We start from the raw sequence: 23,893 nt of genomic DNA, 5'->3' as shown, positions 1-23,893 counted from the left end.
CACAAAAGGGTTGGCACAAGAATGGGAACGTAGGGTTGTATCCAGACTAGTGCTACATGACTTGTTCCATCAGCTCAAGGACTTCTAGTTCTGCAGTGGAACTTTCCCTTCTTTTCTCCCCTTGTGCACCCCCTAAATCTGTTCTAGGGGTTCTCCCAACCCTCCGGAACAGATTTGAGGATGTGTGTGTAGGATATTCCATTGCACAAGCATAAATACTTGTGCAAAAGGAACGAGTACTTTGCATATCACCCTTGGCATATTGGTCAAGGTACACAGTCTGCCTTTGTATCCATAACTAATCACGTATATGCTGTGGAATTTTGCAGGAAGGGTGTGATGTAGTTGGAGCAACAAATGTACATGCTATCTTTGAATATGAGGTTGGTTTTTACACACACACACACACACACACACACACACACACACACCCTTTTCTGTCCCCCATCAGGCAAGTGAAAGGAAGCGCACGGTCCAGTTTGCTGAAAATCACTCAGGGAGGTTGCAAAGCAGGGGTGGTGAGGGGCCTGGTCTGGAGAAGCGGGGTATCTGGGAAGGGGTTGTAGCATGGGGGACAGTCCTGAGGGCCAGATAGTGTGGCTTGGAGGGTACTTCCGACCCTTGGGCTCTACCTGTGCTGTATACTGTAAGGCAAAGTCTCTTAAGAATGACCTGGATGTAAACTGGATGATCGGCCAGGGCATGATTTCCACTTTGCCAATGAGGAATTGCTGTCAGCAAATGGCTGAGAATGAAGAAGCAGTTGTGCCTTTGCTGTAGCTCTTGTGTTGGTCTGGTTGCAAGATACCGATACCCTTCTGCCTGTAGAGAAGGGGAAGGGCTGTAGCTCAGTGGGGAGCATTGGACTTGCAGGGAGAAGGTCCCAGGTTCAATCCCTAGATTCTCCAGGCAAGATTCCCCCCCCCCCCAACTCTGAAACCTTGGAGAGCTGCTGCCAGAAGAAGAAGAAGAGTTTGGATTTGATATCCCGCTTTATCACTACCCGAAGGAGTCTCAAAGCGGCTAACATTCTCCTTTCCCTTCCCCCCCCCACAAGAAACACTCTGTGAGGTGAGTGGGGCTGAGAGACTTCAAGAAGTGTGACTAGCCCAAGGTCACCCAGCAGCTGCATGTGGAGGAGCGGAGACGCGAACCCAGTTCACCAGATTACGAGTCTATCGCTCTTAACCACCACACCACACTGGCTCTCTTGCCAGTCAGTGTAGACATTAATAAACTAGCTGGAGCAACAGTCTGGCTCTGTATAAGGCAGCTGCCTGTGTTCCAGTGCTAGGGCAGTTATCTTGCATGCAAAAGTTCCCAGGCTCAATCCCTGGCATCTCCAGGTAGAGCAGAAGAGGCTCTCTGGCTGAAGCCCTTGGGTGCCATTGCCACTCTGTGTAGATGTTACTAAGCTTGAAGGCCCAATGTCTGACTTGCTGTAAGACAATGTCCTAGGTTCCTGTGGCACATTTGATGCTCCCTGCTCTTTGCAGGGTGGGGGGAGAGCCTTTGGGGGACATGCAGCTCCCCACATCTCACCTTATCGCCTTCCAAACGTGTGATCTGGCAGGGACAGAGGAGAGCCAAGCTGGGACTGAAGTCTATTTGTCTCTCTCTGTCTACAAACATTCAGGCTTGCACACCTGGTGGGATTTGTGTGTGCTTAAATTGTCAATGGGCATCACCTTGCCATGCCTTCCATTGCTGAGGCAGATGAGGATTTTCACCTCACCCATCAGAAAGCACTTGAAAGTGCAGGGGGAAGGAGGGCGTCGGAAAGCTGGTTTATGACTACCAATGTGGCAAAAGGTCATGGATGGGTGACTCATTTGCGTTGAGGCCTCTGCTGCCCAAGATGTGTACTGTTACTTCGTAGTGACTCAGGAAGGTGGTGCTCCTTGCCTTTTCCAGAAGGGTTTCTCTGGCGTGGTTGTGATTTATTGCAGCTAGTGAACTCCTTTGACCTTTGACAGTTTGAACCTGTGGCTGTTCTGTTTTGGCAGCAGCGTTTCCAGTTCCAAAAGGCTGCGAAACTACCCAGGGGCTGCTTCCACTCCCCTTCCTAATGTGTGGGACCCAAGAGTCCTCCTTGCCCGAGAGGAAGGCATTTCTGCCAGCTCCCCCCCTCACACCCTGTGCTATTTAGTAGAGACCTTGAGAGCGGCCTTTCAGAAGAGTGCCGTAGAAGGCAGTGGGACGGTGGAGGCAGGAAAGTCTTGTGTTGCTATGCAGTGTTATAAATCAAGTTGAATGTGCAGTGCTTAGGCGTACTGTAACTCACAGTCCCGTACCAAGCTTTACATAGGAATTCAAAGAAATCAGAAAATCGGTACAGTTTTAAAATCAGTGATTAAAACCAGTGCAGTTTTGTTCAGCTCACCATCTTGATTCAAAACTGCCTCTTTGATCTCTACAACTGTCATGAAAAATTTGGATATGATATCTTAAGAGCAGGGCTTCTTTTTTCTAGCCGGAGCTCAACTCTGGCACCTCTCAGTTGGGGCACCATTGCCATTCTAAGAGAACAAGGGAGAAGTTCACAGTGAGCTCCAGGACCTCTTTTTCCTAGAAAAATAGCATTGCTTTAGAGGTGAACAGTGATCAGACAAACCATTTTCCAAAATATATAGTAGACTAGCAGGAAGTACCTGGTGTTGCTCAGGAATTCTAAGAAACAACAAAGTTCTGAGATCTCTAAATGGATAATGTAGCATATTTTTTGCTCTATAAGACTCACTTTTTCCCTGCTAAAACGTAAGGGGAAATGTGTTTGCGTCTTATGGAGCGAATGCAAGCTGCGCAGCTATCCCAGAGGCCAGAACAGCAAGAGGGATTGCTGCTTTCACTGCGCAGCGATCTCTCTTGCTGTTCTGATTTCTGAGATTCAGAATTTTTTCTTTTCTTGTTTTCCTCCTCCAAAAACTAGGTGCGTCTTGTGGTCTGGTGCACCATATGTAATGGAAATTGAGAGCAAGAGGAGCAACGTTAAAGCAGTAGGAGAGTTTTAGCCAAGTTTATACAGCAGGAATGTGGAACCTGCGACCTTCCAGATGTTGTAGGACTGACTCCAACTCCCAGCAGCCCCAGCTGCCATGGCCAGTGGTTAAGGATGCTGGGGGTTGGAGTCCACAAATTTCTGAAGTGCCACAGATATCCCATCCGTTTTACACAAGCCAATCCGCACGTCACAGTAAACCATAGTTTACTGTGTGTTTACTATTGTGAACTCAATGAACTTGGCTTTTTTGTTCCTCTCTGCTGACACTGGGGAGAAACAAACCACAGTTCCTAGCTTTGCCCTGCATCCAAGCCAGGGAACCTGGATTGTTTTGCTCTCAACAACCCCTGATCAGTGAGCCAAAAACAAAGCTTGTCTACAGATTGTGTCTTTTGGGGAACAAATCAAACCATGACTCCTAGTTAAGATGTAATGGTAAAGTAGGACTCATGGTTTTGTTTCCTTCTAATGTATGTTGGGGGTAATGGAGGGGAACAAGATGGGAGCAGTTTGCTTGTTCACAGTAAACCATGGTTTATAGTTTGCCACAATGTGCGAATGAGGTCTTTTAGATCTATGTTGTGGCTCATGCTCATCTTGGATATCTCAACAAAGGAAAGTGGTGTTGTCTTTCTAATGATGGTCTTTCATAACTCTTCTAGAGCTCTGTAACAGTAAGGGAGGCTGAAGAAGGACAGAGTTAATAGGCAGATTTTGGAAAAGGCTCTGTGCTGGTCAAGGTTGAAATTCCAAGAAAATTGTACAGTGGAGTTTTGGTATTTTGACACTGATGGAACAGGCTTTGAATTTCACTTCCCACTTCGAAAAAGCATTGGACAATGGAGGCTGCACTGAACGTGCTTTAGCAAGAAATAAATAGCTAAATATTAAAACAGGAGCTAAAAATTGAAATGTCAAAAAGTTAGGATAGCACTCTTTCTCCTGGCCAATTGTTTTTAGAGAGAGAGAGAACACTAGATTGGTGTAGACTAGTGTGTGTTTAGATATATTTACTGTTTTCATCAGCATCCATCAGTATTGTTGCTACTGCTGACTCTTAAGTTAGAAAGAAATATTCAGGTTTTTTGAATGAATCATTTACAAGTCAAAACAGCTATCTTAGAAATTAAGTATCATTATTCCCTTCAAACGGTTGGTCATTAAGCCAAGAACGAGCCTGTACACTTCCCATCTTTTCAATTTCTGTTGCAGACTGGCTTTGACACTTGAATCCTATTCTCATTAAGCCACAGTTCCCTGATACGTCTTAAACAAGGAACTGTGGTTTAATGTCAGTTTAACCATGATCTGAATCTAGCTGAAGATCCTGAATAGTAAACGGACATAACAAAGGATAAGGGTCAGAGCCCTGAAACCAACACATGGGAGACATATGAGCCCAATATTCATCACTCAGTTCCTGAACAATGGTTTAGGGAAACCAGGCTCATTGCATGCAAAAAATTGTTTTAAAAAGCCCTAGGGGTGACACTGAAGGTGTAGGGCAGTGGTGAGGAATTTTTGGCCCTCCAGATGTTCTCAACTCGTAACTCTCATTACACCTGGCTGTTGAGTGTGTTTGCTGGATCCTGTGGGAATTCTTCATCATCTGGGGAGCCAAAGGTTCCCCATTCCTAGTATAGAGGTCAGAGAGAGAGAGAAAGAAACACAGATTCCTACTAACTGCATATTAACCAACTCACTGGTGAAAGCAGAGCAAGATGGCAGCTCTTTTCCAACTATTGATCTCAGGGTTCTTTTGTTCAAGCAGAGGAGGGCTGCTTAGTTGTCTGCATTAGCCTTGATAACTCTTAAGGCAGCAATTAGGAACGAGGTTTGTATCCAGAAGGATGAGCTCTTGTCTATTTTTAATGCTCCCTTTTGATCCATTTCTCGAAATCTCCCCACTTGCCTTGTGGGATACTAATTTCTCGTCTCTCTCATGTTGGCACACCCGTGGCCAACCTCTGATCAGTGCTCCCGTGAGCTTACATTGCTGATCCCTCCCTCCCTCCCTCCCTCCCACTTTTGTCGTTCCAGGTTCTCTACCACCTTTTTGAAGAGTTTGCTACGTTCGACAAAGTCACCTTTACCAATATCATCCTGGGTTTCCTCAGCTTCTTTGTGGTGTCTCTGGGGGGAGTCTTTGTCGGGGTTGTCTATGGCATCATCGGAGCCTTCACCTCCCGCTTCACTTCCCATATCCGTGTCATCGAGCCCCTCTTCGTCTTTCTTTACAGCTACATGGCGTACCTGTCTGCAGAACTGTTCCATCTCTCGGGCATCATGGCGTAAGTATGGCGGTGTGTGGGGGCTTGGAGGCCACATTTGAGTTGGAATGTAGGAAGCGGCCTTAGATGGAGGCAGACCTTTGGTGTATGGAGGACTTTCTAAAGGGGTGTATCCCTTGTGACCTAACTTGATTGCGTTTATTAATTTCAGGCTAACAATCTGTACAATCCTTATATGCAGGCCTTTGGTGCATAATAACGATGTGGTGGGCAGAAACAAAAATTCAACCAAGTTGTAAAACCCAGAACGAAACAGCAGCCGCTAGCTCAAAAACAAACCTTGTGCTAAACGTTACATGTGAACAGTGGCGTAGCGTGGGTTGTCAGCACCTAGGGCAAGGCAAGTAATTTGCGCCCCCTAACCCGTGGATTTGCACCCCCTAACCCGTGAATTTGCGCACCCTAACCCGCAGATTTGCGCCCGGTGCGGCCGGCCCCCCCTACACCCCCCATGCTACGCCACTGCATGTGAATGCAGCCACTAGGATAGCATGCATCTGTATGTGAAGACCTACATATAAGTCACTGTGGATCGGGAATTCTAAAACAAAATTCTCAAGTTAGTTAGCAGAGCTGGACAAAGACCTGCAACCATAGGCGCCAGCTCTAAGGGGCCTAGACCTCTTCGGGCCTCTGCAAATTGACCATGCTGAGCCACCCCAGCCTCCTTTTCTGCTGTGTGAGAGCACAGATAAGCTGCCCAATCTTTCATCTCTCCAAGGGCACCCTCTCTCTTCCCCTCCCCTCCCCTCCAGCACCCTTGTCCCGGATCCAGTGCCCCACAAGCTCCCCGCCACCTGTTGGCATCTGGGTGGGGATAGGAGGGGGAAGTGTTCGGGCTGGGCCTACCATTATGCCGCAGTGAGCCCCCCAGTGTACAAGTTCTCCTGGCAACATTTCAGCAGTGGGTGGGGGCCCCATATTTTATTCAACTTGGTGCAAGTTTACTTGCTATTGTTTTATTGTTGGGGGTGAGAAACCCTTGCAGGTCTGCTTCAAATTACCCAGCTCTCCACCTGATCTCCCTTTTGCATGCGCACACACGGACACACACCAGTGTACAAGTCTTTTTCTACAAAGGCATTGTCTCCATGTATGAAGCCTGCACTGTATGAAAGCTCTCCCAATTGGTCCAGCAAATTACATGGTCTCTTCCTGTTTTGTAACCCTGTTTTCTTAGAGGCTGACATAGCAACAGCTCCCCACCAAGCTCAACAAGTGAGTCATCGTCGGGCTGGATTGCATTAGCCAGAAAAGGAACAGTGGCCCCCACTTGCATACTTTGAAACCAGCAGGCAAAGGAGAAGCAATAGAGATAGCTCAGTTGGTAGAGCACGAGGCTCTTAATTTCAGGATTGTGAGTTCGAGCCCCATGTTGGGCAAAAGATTCCTTCATGTCTGAAGTTGGAGTAGTGTCTCTTCCAACTCTATGATTATGTGAATCCAATCTGGGCACAAGGCCATGGGAGCACTGCAGAGGGAGTTAGGGGCCCCCAACCCCCATTTTAAGCTGTCAAGACTTGAATACATGGCCCTGTTGCTTTACTGCAGCCTTCTTCAACCTTCGGCCCTCCCTCTTAACACCCTTATAACAGCCTACCATATTTTTCGCTCTATAAGACGCACCAGACCACAAGATGCACCTAGTTTTAGGAGGAGGAAAACAAGAAAAAAAATATTCTGAATCTCAGAAGCCAGAACAGCAAGAGGGATCGCTGCGCAGTGAAAGCAGCAATCCCTCTTGCTGTTCTGGCTTCTGGGATAGCTGCGCAGCCTCCATTCGCTCCATAAGACGCACACACATTTCCCCTTACTTTTTAGGAGGGAAAAAGTGAGTCTTATAGAGCAAAAAATACGGTACACTTCCCTTCATTCTTTGGGGGAAGCCATAACTTTTTACAACTGGCGTGATGCTGCTTGAAATGCCACTGGAGCCCAAGTGATGTATTGGTGTGCATGAGCCTGCCCACAGACATTCCTGTTTCTTTGGGCAGGGAATGAAGTCTCACTGTTGCTCCACTCAGCTCACACTGACTGGCAGCAGCTTTCAAGGGTTTCGAATGGGAGATGCCAGGGATTGAACCTTTGCATGCAAAGCAGATGCTGTACCAACTGAGATGCACTCTTTCCACTATAAGCTGGAAGGAGCTATCTTTACGCTGGGATCTAGCCCCCCCCCCAAGTGTCTTTTCTGACACTTATGTAAAGGTCTCTCCTGCCCCTAAGCTTTTTAACTGGGTATGTCACAGATGGAATCTGGGACTTCCGTGCAGACAAAACATGTGATCTACTACAGGGTTTTGGCCCATTCCTTAATCTCTTAGGCCCAGTTGAAATTGGCTGTTGTGGACTGTATAGAATCTGCAAAGGTAACAAGGCCTCCCTGATTCTTGAGAAGAAATGAACGAATCCTGCCTGCTCTGTGGCTTTCCATAGTATACTTCTTCCTCCCTTGCAGGCTCATTGCTGCCGGAGTGGTTATGCGCCCTTACGTGGAAGCCAACATCTCCCATAAGTCCCACACCACCATCAAGTACTTCCTGAAGATGTGGAGCAGCGTCAGCGAAACCCTCATCTTCATTTTCCTCGGTGTGTCCACGGTGGCCGGGAAGCATCACTGGAACTGGACCTTCGTCATCTGCACCCTGCTTTTCTGCTTGATCGCTAGGGTTTTAGGTGAGGCTGTGGGAGGAAAAGTTGCAAGAGTGGTGGGAGATGTGGGGGTGGCCTCTGCCCACAGCTTGTGCTGCTGAAGGCAGGCCTCAAATCCCAGGTGTCTAAGGCCTGAAAAGGGCCAGGACAGCAGGCTTAACAGGAAAAGGATCCCCCCAAACAAGCCCAAGGCATCTGAATGCTTTTCTTGTGTCGAGAGCTTCATGTATTCCACGTTTGCACATTATGGCTGCATTTTGGACATCATGAGAAACCATCATTTATCAAGATGGGAATGAGCCTAATCTTCCTCACATTCTCCACCTTTTGATTTCAGTCGGCTGCAGCTTAGCATTAGCACTTGAATCCGGAAGTTGTGCTTTTTTGAAGTTGGCTTGTTTCAAGTTAGTTAAGAATAGTTAAGATTAACAACGGTTTGTAAGGTTCAGAAGACATCACAGAAGGTGGCTAATAACAACAACAACAACAACAACAACAAACATCAAGCGAAATTTTCAAACTCTTCCTTGCAGGAGGTGAAGGGGGGGGGGGGAGAGTTGCGTGAGCCCAGGAGGAGGCTAGGTTCATCCCTGTCTCAAAAAACGTAGTTCATAGTGATTTCCAGATGTATTGGCTGAGCCTCTCTCTTTCTCTCTGCTTTTAAAGACTGCGTTTCAAACCTCATTGGAGCCACATCTGTGTGTGTGTGGTGATTCCTCATTCAAATTTGGTAGCATGCACTGCGTAGGGCTAGTGTCAAATACCACCCAAATTATACAAATTTGACATAATTTTTAGCTACATGGCAGAATTCTTTGCCTTCCCATCTGTAGCGACAATATATGGACCCTGAACTTTACTTTTCCCTTAACTGTTACCATTCCTTTTTATCATTTCCTCAGGTGTCCTGGGGCTGACATGGTTCATTAACAAATTCCGCATTGTGAAGTTGACTCCAAAGGATCAGTTCATCATTGCCTACGGTGGCCTACGAGGTGCCATTGCCTTCTCCTTGGGTTACCTCCTCAAATACGATCACTTCCCAATGAGAGACATGTTCCTCACTGCCATCATTACGGTCATCTTCTTCACAGTGTTTGTGCAGGTAGGCCTGTAGAAGCCCCTCTGTTTCCCAGGCCTGGGGGCATCATGGCAGCAATGAGGTCATGCAACAAAAGGAGGTGGTAGACCAGACTGTACTTAAGGAGACCATTTTTAATGGTCCCCCAAGAAAGGGGGCGGGAACTAGTGGGATATGGGGGAGTAAAGTGGAGTAAAGGCTAAATTAATCCAACCAAACACAGTCTAGAGTCCGTATTTAAGGCGTGCCGAATTCAACCAGGCTTATGTTTCCACAGGGAATGACCATCCGCCCTTTGGTAGATCTCTTGGCTGTGAAAAAAAAGCAAGAGACTAAGAGGTCCATCAATGAGGAAATTCACACTCAGGTAATAGTTGTGTTTTACTTTGTGCTGAGTGATATCTCTCTCTCTCTCTCTCTCTCTCTCTCTCTCTCTCTCTCTCTGTGTGTGTGTGTGTTTGTGTGTGTGTGTGTGTGTGTGTGTGTGTGTGAGAGAGAGAGAGAGAGAGAGAGAGAGAGAGAGAGGGGGGAAGAACCTCTGTTTAGCTGCCTTAATACTAGAGTTTGCATTGAAAAGCAAACTGGCCTAATTCACCTGTCACAGACTTAGACATGGAAATCAGAGCAGAGCTATCAATCACATTATACATTTCTCTACATTTTGTCATGCTGTTAACACACACAAAAAGCATATTTTATGGGAGGAAAGGAACCCCCCAATGCTTATTTTAGAGGAAGAATGTCTACAAAATGTATACAATTTAAATGTGATGGTATGTGTGGTTTTTTTGTGTTTTGTTTGCAAAAAGTGGGATGAAATAACATGAATCGGTAATAGGCTGATTGTCGAGCCATACTTACTACTCTTCTAGTTCATATCAGGTTCCAAGTTACACTTTACAAAGTACAAAATAACATGTAACTTTAAAAAAACAACACACAAAAAGATTTATTGGAAGCTGAAATATGTCACCTAAAATCATCCAGTATTTCTTGTCTCAAAGATTTCCCATAGCTTAATTCAACAAAGCACTGGTTGGTATAGCTTGCTTGTGCCACCTAGCAGCTGATCAAGGCACTTCATGTAACCCGTGTCCTCAAATTCAGTTATTTCCTGCTAGTGGGTCAGGACCACGTGGGTCACACCTAAGATGGATCTCACCAGTGGCAGGGGGAAAGGTGGCAGTACCAATTCTAAACCACTCACACTCCAAAAGAACAAAATTTGCAAGATGCTGAGGAAATGCTATAGTTTATTTGCAAAAGCATTCCAGTGGTTTAGTTGTGATGGTTTGCCCCTTGTTTCTGGAATAATAAGTTCCTTTGCCTGGGGAAAAGGATCTCCACATACCAAAGCTAAGAAATAGCAATTCAGGGCCAGATTTTTTGCTACCAGAGGTGAAACAGCAACTGGTTCCCCAGGCCAAGCACCAAGGCCTGTCAAGTTATTCAGCACCTGAATATGAAAATCCAGCAAGCACCTCTCCTCTCCCTGGTAGGAAAAGTGCAAAATAACAAACCTTTGCTGCCCTTTGAAAATCAGCTTCCTAATGAGACTGCCTCACTCTGTCTAATCGTAGGATCAGCCCATCTGATAAAGTTGTAATACTCAAAATCTGTTAGATATACCAACAGAAAGTGGGAAGGCTTTTGCAGATAAACTGTAACTTTTCCACACTAGTAGCTTTTTAAAAAAGTTGTAGAAGAAGAATGTGGTGGCGGCAACTGGGGGACGGGCGGGGTGAGAATATTTCTGCATAACAATTTTTAAAATACTAGATCTTAGCTCCCTTCTCTCCCACACCTGTAATTCTGGAAACTAACTGTAACTTGCGTTCAAGAATTTTGACAGGCCTCTAACTACCATCCTGGACATGTAACCCCTATTGCCGCCAGGCAAGCCCCTTCACTGTTCTCTTTTTGGACCCTGCTAAGAGCATTTTTGTTTAGACGAGTCTAATCAGATACGTGGAATGTCAATGTCTGCTTTAATGTGTTTTTAGTTTATTCCTGGTTTTATTTTGTTAATTCTTTAAATTGTTGCTTTTAACTGTTTTTACTGACAGTGTTATTGTTTTGTACTCTTGGTAAAAAAATTAAAGAAGCTCAAAGCAGTTTCCAATGAAGCAGCACATACATTTTATGAAACAAAATGAAATAAATAAATACCGTATTTTTCGCACCATAACACTCACTTTTTTCCTCCTAGAAAGTAAGGGGAAATGTCTGTGTTATGGAGCGAATGCCTATGGATGGCGGGGGGATCTGCTGCAGTCGTGAGCAGAGGATCCATGGTTCCCCTTCCTTCCCTCCTCCGTGGCTCGCTTTGAAACAGCAAAGCGGGAGAAGAGCCGCTGAGTGGGGAGGAGAGAGGGACAGAGAGCCTGCTTGCTTTAAAGGAGCAAAGCGGAGAGGAGAGGAGCCGCTTACACGAGTCCGGAGCTGTTTTTTTCAGCGAGCCGGGGAGGAGGGAGAGAACAGCTCGCTAAATAGCAGCAAAGTTTTTCACAATCAGGCTCTCTGTCCCTTCTCCTCCCCACTCAGCTGGCTAAATAGTAGCAAAGTTTTTCAGCGGACCGGGAGGAGGGAGAGAAGCAGAGCCTTTAAAGGAGCAAAGCGGGAGAGGAGAGGAGCCTTCTCCTCTTATACCCCTCTTCTGCATTATTAACAGCATCCTTCTCCACCCACCCCACGCGTGTTCCTTGTCCCTTGAGTGCTTTTCCTTCCCTCCCCACTTAAAACGTGGTTACAAAGCACGGATCCACATGGATCCTCAGGAGTTTTGCATTGGGCTACCCCAAACTCACCGTCAGATCACATGTCTGTGGCCACAGAATGAACCACAAAAATCATACATCCACTGTTTCGTTTAGATTTTTTCTTCTTCTTGTTTTCCTCCTCTAAAAACTATGTGCGTGTTATGGTCGGGTGCGTGTTATCGTGCGAAAAATACGGTATTGTGCAAAAAATTCCTTTGGGAGGAAGGGCCAACAGTTAAACCAGTATGTCCGAAGCGTAAATACTAGAAAAACCCCAAGAGAAGAAAGAGAGGAACATGTATGTTAAATATGGAACCTAGTTTTGATTTGTTTTAGGTTGGGATTAATGAGTCCCAGCCTGAAAAGGCTGAGGGATGATACTCTAATGCAGGCATAGGCAAACGTAGCCCTCCAGATGTTTTGGGACTACAACTCCCATTATCCCTAGCTGACAGGCCCAGGGATGATGGGAGTTGTAGTCCCAAAACATCTGGAGGGCCGAGTTTGCCTATGCCTGCTCTAATGGCATGCTGTGTAGCATTGGTTCTCTCTCTCTCTCTCTCTCTCTCTCTCTGTGTGTGTGTGTGTGTGTGTGTCTCACACACATCCCAGTTGAATTGCTAAAGAACATTCCTGCACAGTCAGTAAGCTGTATTTTAGCCTTGCTGCAATTGCCTTTTCGATAGCTATAGTGCAATATCTGGCCTTTATTATACAGATGGGAAGTTTGCATCCACCCCACCTTTTTAACTAGTTAAATGTGTGCTGCAGCACAGGAAAGGAAGCACATACATCTTTCCAGGGTTTGTTTAACTTCACCAGCCGGTGAAAGAGAAATCCTATGCTAGAGCTGCACTGGAACGGGGTGAGAGCAGACCATGATATCCTCTCCTCCAAAACGTTTAATGAGCTACATCCCTCATTGCTGCCCGTGTCATGCTAAAACAATACCCACGAGCTCTGTGTGTGCTGCCACTACAGTCACATTTGTCCTAGGTGGAAAATACTGCAGATGAAAGGGATGGAGCGTGGAGGGGGGTTGGCAAGGAGATATCACTTCATCACCAGGTTGTGCTTCTGTTGCAGAGATCAGGTGTGCCCTGTAGATGAGGCAAAATCCATACTTTTTGTTTTCCTCTCTCCTTCAAATAGTTCTTGGATCATCTTTTGACTGGGATTGAGGACATCTGTGGCCACTATGGCCATCACCACTGGAAGGACAAGTAAGTGCTACTGAGCTAGGGGAGAAAATAATAAGTTGCTTACAATTATTATTGTCTACCATTGTAACTGGATTTTTGTAATAATCACGTTTGGGAATTCTTTGGTTTCGGTTTTCTAAGATGCCACATTAACATGGGGGGGGGGGCTTAATCTCAAGGACTCTGGGCAAGTTACATGGTGCTATTTTTTATGAGCTAAACCCCAGGCTGGCTAACCTGTGCTGCTACACCACACACCCCATGTCATTTGACTCGAACACCCATCGCCCCCAATCAACATGGCCAGTTGCCAGGAAATGTTAGGGGCTGCTGTCCAAAATCTTCAGGGTGGGCGATGCTTATTGTAGCTTTACATTGTTGTTGTCTTTCTCATCCCCTTGCAAAGGCTGAATCGCTTCAACAAGAAATATGTGAAGAAGTGCCTAATTGCTGGGGAGAGGTCGAAGGAGCCCCAGCTGATTGCCTTCTATCACAAGATGGAGATGAAGCAAGCCATTGAGCTGGTGGAGAGCGGGGGAATGGGCAAGATCCCCTCTGCCGTCTCCACTGTCTCCATGCAGTAAGTATCATGGAGAGCAAGGGAGGTGGGGCTGTTTTATTCATTAAAGGGGGAAAGGCTTACTCTGATTGGAGGAAACACAGTGCTTTTGAGTGTTCAAACCACTTAACATATACAGTCGTACCTCGGAAGTCAAATGGAATCTGTTCTGGAAGTCTGTTTGACATCCAAAATGTTCAAAAACCAAGGTGAGGCTTCTGATTGGCTGCAGGCAGCTCCTGCAGCCAATTGGAAGCCACAGAAGCTGCATCGGATGTTCGGGTGCCAAAGAATGTTTGCAAACCGGAACACTCACTTCCGGTTTTGAGGCGTTCAGGAGCCAAAACATTAAACTCGCAAGGTGTTCAACTTCCGAGGTACGACTATGCTACTTTGCTAACCCTTTAAAAAATCCCGCTGTAAAAAAACCCTGGTATTACTGGCCTATACACTAATTCTGTTAGCATAAGGATTTCTGCTTGCACAACAAAACTTTCCCCACCTTCTCATAGGAAGCTGCCTTATACTGAGTCAGACCATTGGCCCATCCTGCTCAATATTGTCTACACTGACTGACAGCAGCTCTTCAGGGTTTCAGGCAGGGTTCTCTCCCAGTCCTATCTTCTGCATGGACCCCCTGCATGCAGAGCATGTGCTCTAATTCTATAAGCTTTATAGCAGGCACCCCCAACCTTCGGCCCTCCAGATGTTTTGGACTACAATTCCCATCAGCCCTGACCACTGTTCCTGTTAGCCAGGGATCATGGGAGTTGTGGGCCAAAACATCTGGAGGGCCGCAGGTTGGGGATGCCTGCTTTATAGTGATGAATAAATTGTGATTAGTAATAGAGCATTTTGAGGTCAAACCTTTGAAGCTTTTTAACCTTCTCTTAATCTTTCAGAAATATCAATCCGAAAACTTTGCCTGTGGAACGCATCCTGCCAGCTCTGTCAAAGGACAAAGAGGAGGAAATCCGAAAGATCTTGCGCACCAACTTGCAAAAAACCAGACAGAGGGTAAGAAAGAGGACCCCGTTAGCATCTTTGGTCTGGAAAACTGTGGTAGGTCAGAGCTATTTCCAGTGCACCTTCTTCCAGGGGCCCCCACTCACCATCCCTCCGATTCTCGCAGTCCATCAAAAATATTTACAGGCCGGACCCGCATTTACAGCCAGCTGGCAACCCAAGCAAACTGGCGAAGCAAACAAAAAATTGCTTTCTTACTTGGCCAGATACATTGATGAATGTGATAAATCTGCAGCTTGGTTCAACAATTTGACGTAATAAACAAGGCAATAAATGAACATCACTCTGAGGGTAGAAAGGCCTTTGTCTGGCTTAAAGGTAGGGGCAGCAAATTGACCAGTCTGCTAAAAGATGGGCAGTGATGGGACTGCAAGCTGAGGATGGAACCTGTAGTCATCAGGCAGATGAGCACGTGTGCCTGGAGCAATGATACACTCGACTGGGGGGAGCGGTAAGGCTTGCACAGCAGAAACAGATGCCATATGGGGCTCCTGATCTGTGCACCTCCAGGGGCCTAGCAGAAATGAGCCGTGAGGAGGGGCCTCTTTGGGGACACACCTGTTGCATCTTCCTGTGCCCAACTATGCCCAACCTTATGATGGTAGACAAGGCATTTGAGAAAGGGGGAAGTCTGAAGGAACAGCTGCTGCCACCTGTCTGCTAAGAGGGGCATTGCAAAGCCTTCAGCGTGTTGGGAAGCTGCAAGAGAAGATAAATGTTCACTCTTGCAAGTGAGATGACAGCACCCCCAGATTTTGTGGGCAAAGAGGATCCCAGATCATCGGCATCTGAAACCTAGGGGATGATCCCATTCAAACAAAACAATAGTGATTCAAACAGTGGGGAATTGTCAAAATCAGAGTTGGTGAACCCCTATGCGTTAGCAACAATGGCTAAACAAAAGATTATTTTCTCTGTATAGTAAAAACAATTAGTAGTTTGAATGAATGAAAGCAAAACAAAAATTTGTTCAGCTGTTTTATTCGCTTTTAGTTGCTTTGCATTGGTGGCATTGAAGAGATGGGCTAGAGCTCTATCTACAGTTTGCGAAAAAGTCACAAATTGGGGAAAGAGAGAAAGCTGTGAAACTGGCACGGTGGGGAAACTCTCTTTAGTTAAGATAATCATTAGGTTATTATGTTTGTCCACTTTTTCCCAGTTGCCTATAACGCTGCGACCCTTTTGTCTGACCCCCTGCCTGAAATTCTTCAGGCATGTTGGCTGAATATCTGCAGATTTTATACTGTTTGGATGGAAAAGACTAATGTTACAGCAACAGAAATCTAGCTGGGTTTTCCATTGCAATCGATTGGGAGACAGACACATTTTTACTGAGCAAGTCATGGTCAAAGAGTTCGTTTCTCATAATCCCAGAGGAAGAGTGGCTTAGCTCAAAACTTGCTGGAATTTGGGCACCTCTGGTTAAAGTCAATAGCCTCTGTTTGAATAACTGTTGTCATTTTACAAGTACTAGTTGTATTTCCCACCCCACACATCTGCCCTAGAAACCACACTGTCTTCACACAAATGGCAGCCGGGAGGGTGTGGGGGCTCTCTCTGTGTGTATATGTAACCTCTTTTGAGTTCTGTTCTAGTTGCGGTCATATAATCGACACACCTTGGTGGCCGACCCTTACGAAGAAGCCTGGAACCAGATGTTGCTGAGAAGGCAGAAGGCTCGACAGCTGGAACAGAAGGTACCATGGATGGAAGGAAGGCTGTAATAGTGGAGAGTTTGGGGTGGAGGTTCAAAGTGCGAGCTTCTCTTCAGTGGCTTCCAGATACCAGTTGCTGGAAACCAAAGGAGGGGGGGAAATCCTGTTCTCAAGGGTTTCCCAGGGGCATCTATTTGGCCACTGTGAGAACAGAATGCTGGACTAGATCGGCCACTGATCTGACCCAGCAGGTTCTTCTCAAGTTCATCTTGAAGAGAGGAAGATAAGAGGGGAGACGTCATTGGAGTCTCTGAGGTGAAGAGCCCTTTAATTAATGGCTGCTGTGTTTCTGATTCCAGATAAACAACTACCTGACGGTGCCGACACACAAAATCGATTCGCCCACCATGTCAAGGGCGCGCATTGGCTCAGGTGAGGGGAGGAGGCTGTGGCAATTTCTGGAAATTAGAAATCTGCAACCGGGGCATGGTGGACCATTTGGGAAGGAAGCTTCAAGGCACTGCTGCTGTGTTAGCATTCAGTTACCCCACTAACTTCATGCCCCACAAATTTCGCTTTAATGGCCCTGCTTGCAGGCTGTCCATAGCACACGGTGAGAACAAGATGCTGGACTAGATGGGCGTGTGGCCTGATCCAGTATGACTGTTCTTACGGTGCAACTCCAATAGTCCTGGCCCATCTGCAGGAGGTACCAAAGGAACGCTGGTGTATGTGTGTGTATGTGTCTAATGCAGGGTTGGAGAACCTGTGGAACTTCACAGGTTGTCAGAGTACACATCCCATTGTCCCAGACCATTGGCCATACTGGCTTAGGCTGGTGGAAGTTGGAGCCTGACACCAGTGGGAGGCCACAGGTTCCCCATCCCAGGCTAAATGAATTTTGGAGCAAAGGGAGGCTGCTACCTTTGGGAACAAAGCAATTTATATTTTGCAGAGAGAGGGAGAGAAAGCTGAGGATCTTGGAATGCGGAATTCTGCACTGAGCGTTGGATTCTTTCCTTGTGAGAGGCTTGCAGGGTAGACACGGTCCCAGCAGCTGCTTGCCCACTTAGGGTGGAGCTGCAGCAATAGCCTCTCGCAAGTGGCATTGCTACTCCTCTGGGATCCAGAAATTCCCTTGCATCTCCAGGTGGAACTAGGAAAGACTCCTCCCAAAGAGCTGCTGCCTTTCAGAGCAGGCAGTATTGAGCGAAATAGACCAATATTCCGACATGGTATAAGGCAGCCTCCTAGGTTCCTGTGCCATAGGGCTCCAAGGTGGCTGAAGATCTTCCAAAAGATGCAGAGTGGCACATGCTGCCAGTAGGCAGGAGGAGCAGGGAAAGGGATGCGCCGAGCGATGGAGAGCAGAGAGAGCCAGCAGACTCTTTGAGGGTGAAGCAAAAAATCTTCTGGGTCCCTAACCCCAGTTGGATCTGGGTGAATGTTTTCTCCTGATCCCCAGCCTCCTTCTGCTAGACCCTTAGATCACAGGAGAACCTGCCCACCAGGTCTCCGCAAGAGGTACCTAATGGATCTCTGCGAAGGATTGATCTCCTCTCTTGTGCCTTTCTTCTTTCTTTATCAGACCCCTGCCTATAAATAAGACTGGTGCTTCTCCTCCTCAGCAGGTAACGGAACCAAACCCAGCCATCCCTGCTGTGATCTATACAAGCCTCTCTCCCCCCCCCCCCCGAAACCAAGAATGAAACCCAGCAGTTTCCTCTACTTGGTTGGACCCCCATTCTTACCTCTCTGCCCCTGTCACCCATCACTTCGTGGACACTGTGAAGTTGTTTGTCCTCCTGTATTAGTCATGTTCTGCAACTCCCTGGCGGTGTCTTGAGAGACTCAACAGTCTGCATTTCAGACAACTGCCAGGTTTGCACAAAAAGTGAATGTAAATGCTCCAGGGGGCTACTGTGCTCATGCCCTACTTCTTGGCTTCCCACAGACATCTGGTTGGCTACTGTAAGTACCAAATGCTGGACTAGGTGGGCCTTGGGGCTCATCCAACAGGACTCTACTTATGTTCCAGCTTTACCCATCCACAAAGTGGCGGTTGCAGCTCTTGATTGACTTGCTTGCTGCTCCAGCCTTGGCTCTTAACTGGCTTCGTTTAGGAATAGAGTGTAAAATATAGGGACATTTTGTAGTCTTGTGGGGGCATATTTTTGACGGTGAAGAAATACCTGAAAACTTTTTTGGGAGGGGGGATTTAAATACATGCAATACTTTCTTATCAAACCTCAATTATTTTCCTACTTTAACAGGCTGAGATGTGGCATTTATAACTTAGCATGTAATATTTGGCGTATTTATTAAATTTACAGAGCAATCCTTTATGTGTTAACCCAAAAGTAAGATGCACTCTTTAGAGGTGCTTTCATCTCAAGAAACCACACACAGGGTTGCAGCCCCCAAAGTGTGCATACTTTGAATAGACATGTCACAGTCATTTGAAGGGAGATATGAAAATGTGCTGGTCAAAGGAGGTGCCAGTCAAAAGGACAGCAGATCTGGGATACTTGCTTCTAGTATATCTAAGCTTAAAACAGGTCGCCGGAAGAAACCAAGCAGCAATTCACAAGCAACGAAGGTGCTCCTAGATGCAGAAATTTATCTAGGATTTGAGTGTTGTATATGTTTATAGTGTACATATGAATTATTGTTCTCTAATGCTGTTGATTGAGGGGACATGAATATATTCATACTAAACATTTTAAGTGAGTAAAACCTTGTATTAAAAAGTCTTTTTTCCCAAAGGACAAAATATTGAATAGGAGTTTTTTCAGTGTTCCTCCAAATTTTCCTGGTACATAGAAGGGTTAGATATTCAATCAAACGTACAGGGGAGAAAACTCCCTCAGAATTACATAGCCAATCACAATAAGTGCTACCTCAGCAAAGACCATCCCACTCTGATTGGATGCTAAGCAACAGCTCCAGCCCCTCTTGGTTAGCTGGCTTCTTGGCAACAGAATTAACCCTTAAGTTACAACAGAATGATCCCCGCTGTTGACCTCCAACATGATCTTTCCTTTCCCTCTCCAGACCCTCTAGCTTATGACCCCAAGCCGGACTCCGAGAACCTCCCTATCATCACCATCGACCCTGCGTCCCCGCAGTCTCCAGAATCTGTTGACTTGGTGAATGAGGCACTGAAGGGAATGAGCCGCCTCCCTCCATCCCCAGAGGAAGATGAGGATGAGCAGGGGCTGGTAATGCGGGCCAAAGAACCTTCCTCTCCAGGCACAGATGACGTGTTCACCCCTGGAACTGGCGACAGCCCCAGTAACCAGCGGATAATGCGATGCTTGAGTGACCCTGGGCCTAGGCCCGATCCTGACGAGGGGGAACCCTTCATCCCCAAAGGCCAGTGAGCTCCTCCCCATGCACTTCTACACCTGACCAGTAGGGGGAGCTTCCTGCAAACACACACATACCTTGGGCTTTTCTCAGTTGCTTTCTCCTCTTCCTCTCTCTCTCTCTCTCTCTCTCTCTCTCCCTCCCCCCCCCTCTCTTTGTGCTCTTCATTTTGGAAGCTTTACTAGGAGGTGAGAAATAATAACCCAAACGGAATGCACATCTTATTCCAGCTTGGCTGTTTTGCTAAGGAAAGCGGCAGGCATAGTGGGTGACCAAAATCCCTTGTTCTGAAAAATGCCAGAGCCCTGCTCATCCCCTTTTCTGCATTAAGAAGAGCACCCCTTCCTCTGGGATGGGGAGGGTGGCATGCTTTGCCCCACTGCTACATTTCCCCTTAGCGCCAAGAGACTGCTTTCGTTTAGGCACCTGAAGCCTCTTGTTAATTTGCACTTTAGAGAGCCCTCTCTTTTCTCCTTCTTGCTTTGTTGCTGCTCTGATTTTCTTTTCCAAACACACTGGAGAAGACGAGGAAGTGCATCTTGTATCAGGTATAGCACAGTCTGGGGCGGGGTGGCATGTTGTGTCACCCCAAGCCGGTCCCTGGCATTCCTGTGGGCCAGTGGTGAAGCTGGAACTCTGGGATTCGAGTATGGCTTTAAATCACCAGCTGCACTTCTCTTCATTTTTTTCTGTATATTTTGCTTGTCGTCTTCTAGAGATGGCTTTGGCAGTAGCTTCTCCGCTAAAGAGGGCTCTTGAAAGAAAACACTGAGCCAGGCGTGCTTTAAACCAGGCGTGATTTTTTAAATTTTATTTTAGAGCACTTCTGGCTTGGAAGGAGTGCGGCATTTTTCTGACACCAGTTTTCTGCACCAGGTGGTTGGTTGGGTTAACAAAGCATTCCAATCATATAGAGTTTGTGGATTTCTTTTAAAATCCCATGAAGCCATAAGAAAATTATTCTAGCCTTTTGGACGTTCCAAATTTCAGAGTCACCTGGTTTCTTTTTGTTTCACAAGTCTGTTAAGTGTAACTAAGCTGTTTGCTCCTAGAACCTGAGCGGTAAGTGTGCTCCAACACCAGGGACCGATCACATGCCGTCACCTGTCTAAAATTCTCCAGCATACCTTCCCCTCTTTTCCTGGAGTTACCCACTTTCTCATCTTATAATCCAAATTACCTTTTAAAAAACACACACAAAGAGCATTTTGTTGACCAAAGACAAATACATGGCTGTACATATATAATTGCTGGTTTATTTTAACCTTAAAAAAACAACGGCACAGGGTATCTGTTTCTTTAAAAGGCGTCAAATTATTCCACAAAGGGCACTTAGGGTGCCTGCGCAGAGGGCTGTTCCACTTGCCCTTTGCCAACCTTGTGCCTTGCGGATGCTTTGGGTATGCAGTTTCTCATCAGCCACAACCAATGCAGGCTGGAGCAGATGGGAGTTGTAGTCCAAAATGTCTGGAAGATACCAGGTTGGCAAAGGCTGCTTCTGTGAAAAGCTTTAATAGCCTTTTTTTCCTGCCTATAAACTTGACAGCATGAATTCTAATAGGTAGCTGGGTTTGGGCATTACCTTTTAGCAATATCAGCTGCAGAGGAGCCAGCTGCTTCTCCTTCCAGAGAGAACTATCTCAACAGGGGCATCCTTTAACTGGTTTATGACCCATTGCCCTCTGATGAGCTCCTCTCAGCTCTGTTTTCCCTCATCTGCCTGCTAGACTCAGCTCTCCCTCTGTCCTTTACTCTGCAGTGGGCATGCTCCTCCAATAGATGGTGCTAGGCCAGTTGTTCCCAACTTGGTGCCCTCCATATGTTTTGGACTACAGCTTTTATCACTCCTGACCATTGGCCATGCTGGTTGGGGATGATGGGAGTTGGAGTCCGCCATTTTGGAGGGCACTCACATTGGCTACCCCAGAGCTGCTCCCAGTGCCTCTTTCAGTTACCTTACTTCTGGTTTCCAAAAATCTAGCCCCTCATTATTCTAGCCTATAAAACTCACGTCTCCATCCTTGACAACCAAATTATGTATTATGGTGGAGCGCCACAACTATTCTACAACCGGGAATAAATCCAACCTTGCAAATAATAGCAAGGCTTTCGTGTCTGGAAGTTCCAGGAAATCCCCTCCCATCTCCCAGGTGGGGGTTCACAAAGACAAAGTGTTGCCTACAGAGCAAGCAAATCACATGGCTGAGACGGTGCCTCTTCAAAGCGGCAGGTGGCGGAAGGGGCATGATTGAATGTTCTCACATGTGAAGGTGGGGAATCTGAATGCGGGTTATAATTTTTGCTCTGACATGGTTGTTTCCAATATGCTGGGCATTTATAGATAGGTGGGTATATGGGAGTCTTTCAGCTGCACCCCTGCATTCTCAAATGACGAGCTCCATCAAAGAGCGGTCTGCTCCCTTCGTAGAGTTGGCCCTTAGCCAAAGATGGCTTTCCTGTGAAGGCATTGCAGGGATTCCCCATTGCTTACCCCCAAAGAAAAAGAAAGGAATTCAGAAAGGAGCATAGAACTGTCTTGCTCAGTGAGGTTGCTTTCCGCTCTATACCAGGGGGTTTGGGACCCTATGACCCTCCAAATGTCGCTTGACTACAACATCTGCCAACATGCCTGGGATGATGAGAATTGTAGTCTAATATCTGGAGGACGAGAGGGCAGCCTTTCCCATCCTGGCACCCTCCTGATATTTGTGTCTTCATCTCCCACAGGGCTTGTGGGATGTCTGGTGGGTTTGGGGGGGGGGGCAATCCTGTGTGTTAGGTTACTGCCCTGCACTGAAGTGATCTGTATCTGCCCAGTCTGAGCTGATTGTGTTTGTCCCCCCCCCCCTTTCTGAGGATGGGTGTGTTGGTGGTGATGATAAGACTAAGGTAGAGATTAGAATGAGTTTCTGCACTTTAGACACCAGTTCTGGATATTGCAATTCTGTTATTGAAGCTTCTTTCAAGAAGTGTGCCCTTTACAGAGCCATGCTGGTGCCTGCTGTTCCCCCCCTTCCAGTAGTTCTTAGTTCCTCACCCCCATCCCACCCCATCCCGAAGGGGGCATTTTAATTTTCTGCCCCCTGTGCTGTGCCTTTTTAGCCATACAGTGTCCGCCTGCGCAAAAATAAAATAAAAATGGTGTTGTGATTTGCCGCTCGCTCTGTCTGGTCCCTCCCGGCTCCAGCCGGGACGGCTAGACTAGGCCTGTTAATAGCTCTCTGTGCAAACCTGTCCATCTTTTCTCCCACCCAAATAGCAACACCCTCTCCTTTCTCCAGCATGCTCCCCCCACAACAAACACACAAGAGGGGAAGAGCTGCAAGCGGCACAGGTAAGAGGGGGGAAGAGCGGCAGAAGGGGGCTCATTCGTCTCGCTCCCACTCCCACCACACGGCTCTGTGTACTCTCGACCTAACCTGGGCCTTGCCATAGCTCTCTGCTTCAGGCTGAGCAGAGATCAGTAGACCGCAGTAGCCTGTATGTGCTTTCATGTACAAATGTTCTCTCTCCAGCGGGAGCTGATAAAGCAATGAAAAAACAACTATTGTATAAAAAAAAGAAGTGTAAAGAGAGTCTTTTTACATAAATATTCTAATAAATGAATGTTTTAATTTTTAGTGGCCTGTACTGATTTCTCCCTACCACTATCTTATGTGCTCTGTTTTGTTTTTTAAACATCGCGCGCGCGCACACACACACACACACACACACGATGCTGGGAAAGGTTAGCTATTTTTTGATGATTTTTTGGAGACTTGGAGCACATCATCACCATACATTTAAAGCACTCTTAGGCCACTTTTAACAGTCATTAACTTTTAACCCCCAAATAATCCTGAGTACTGCAGTTTGTTGGGGTGCTAGGAGTTGTTGGCAGACCCCTGTTCCCCACACAGAACTATAATTCCCATAGCCCCCTAGAAAGAGGGATCGATTGTTAAACCTCGTTGGGAATTGTCGCTCTGTGAGAGGAACAGACGTCTCCTAACAGCTCTCAGCATTCTTAACAACTGACATCTCCCATGATTCTTTGGGGGAAAGCCATGGCTGTATAAAGTAGCGTAATAGTGCTTTAAATGGAGGCAGAAACTCTCTCTTTACTCTGAAAAGGTCGATCCATGAAGCAGAGGGTCACTTGTGCTGCTTGGCCACTGGACACCGACCTTTGCATGTTGCGCCAAAGTGAGAATGGCCCCCTGGCAGCAGGGCTTGGCAGGAGCAGGGAGGCAATGAAGGGAGAGGCAAATTAGCAAGAGCGGTAGGGCTTGGGTGCTTCAAACAGCCACGTCGCTGTC

At 46.7% G+C, this 23,893-nt stretch overlaps 1 protein-coding gene across 1 annotated transcript in view; it reads left to right on the top strand.

Annotated features, from left to right (window-relative positions):
* The window catches only part of SLC9A1 (solute carrier family 9 member A1), a gene marked incomplete at its 5' end in the record, with an annotated part of 67,104 nt that extends 43,889 nt beyond the window's left edge, over nucleotides 1-23,215 (top strand). Inside the window, 10 exons of the mRNA XM_083750708.1 lie at nucleotides 5,042-5,292; nucleotides 7,751-7,968; nucleotides 8,847-9,049; nucleotides 9,303-9,392; nucleotides 12,937-13,007; nucleotides 13,393-13,566; nucleotides 14,448-14,562; nucleotides 16,167-16,268; nucleotides 16,586-16,658; nucleotides 19,281-23,215. Of these exons, the coding sequence (XP_083606834.1) occupies nucleotides 5,042-5,292; nucleotides 7,751-7,968; nucleotides 8,847-9,049; nucleotides 9,303-9,392; nucleotides 12,937-13,007; nucleotides 13,393-13,566; nucleotides 14,448-14,562; nucleotides 16,167-16,268; nucleotides 16,586-16,658; nucleotides 19,281-19,609 (1,626 nt within the window). The 3' untranslated portion in view covers nucleotides 19,610-23,215. The remainder of the gene's footprint in view (nucleotides 1-5,041; nucleotides 5,293-7,750; nucleotides 7,969-8,846; nucleotides 9,050-9,302; nucleotides 9,393-12,936; nucleotides 13,008-13,392; nucleotides 13,567-14,447; nucleotides 14,563-16,166; nucleotides 16,269-16,585; nucleotides 16,659-19,280) is intronic.
* Nucleotides 23,216-23,893: the final 678 nt, after the last annotated feature.

This window comes from Podarcis gaigeae (genome assembly GCF_964106915.1).
Source record: "Podarcis gaigeae genome assembly, chromosome: 8".
Taxonomy (NCBI): domain Eukaryota; kingdom Metazoa; phylum Chordata; class Lepidosauria; order Squamata; family Lacertidae; genus Podarcis; species Podarcis gaigeae.
Note: the sequence above shows the minus strand (reverse complement) of the source record. Positions and strands in the feature narration are given on the sequence as shown.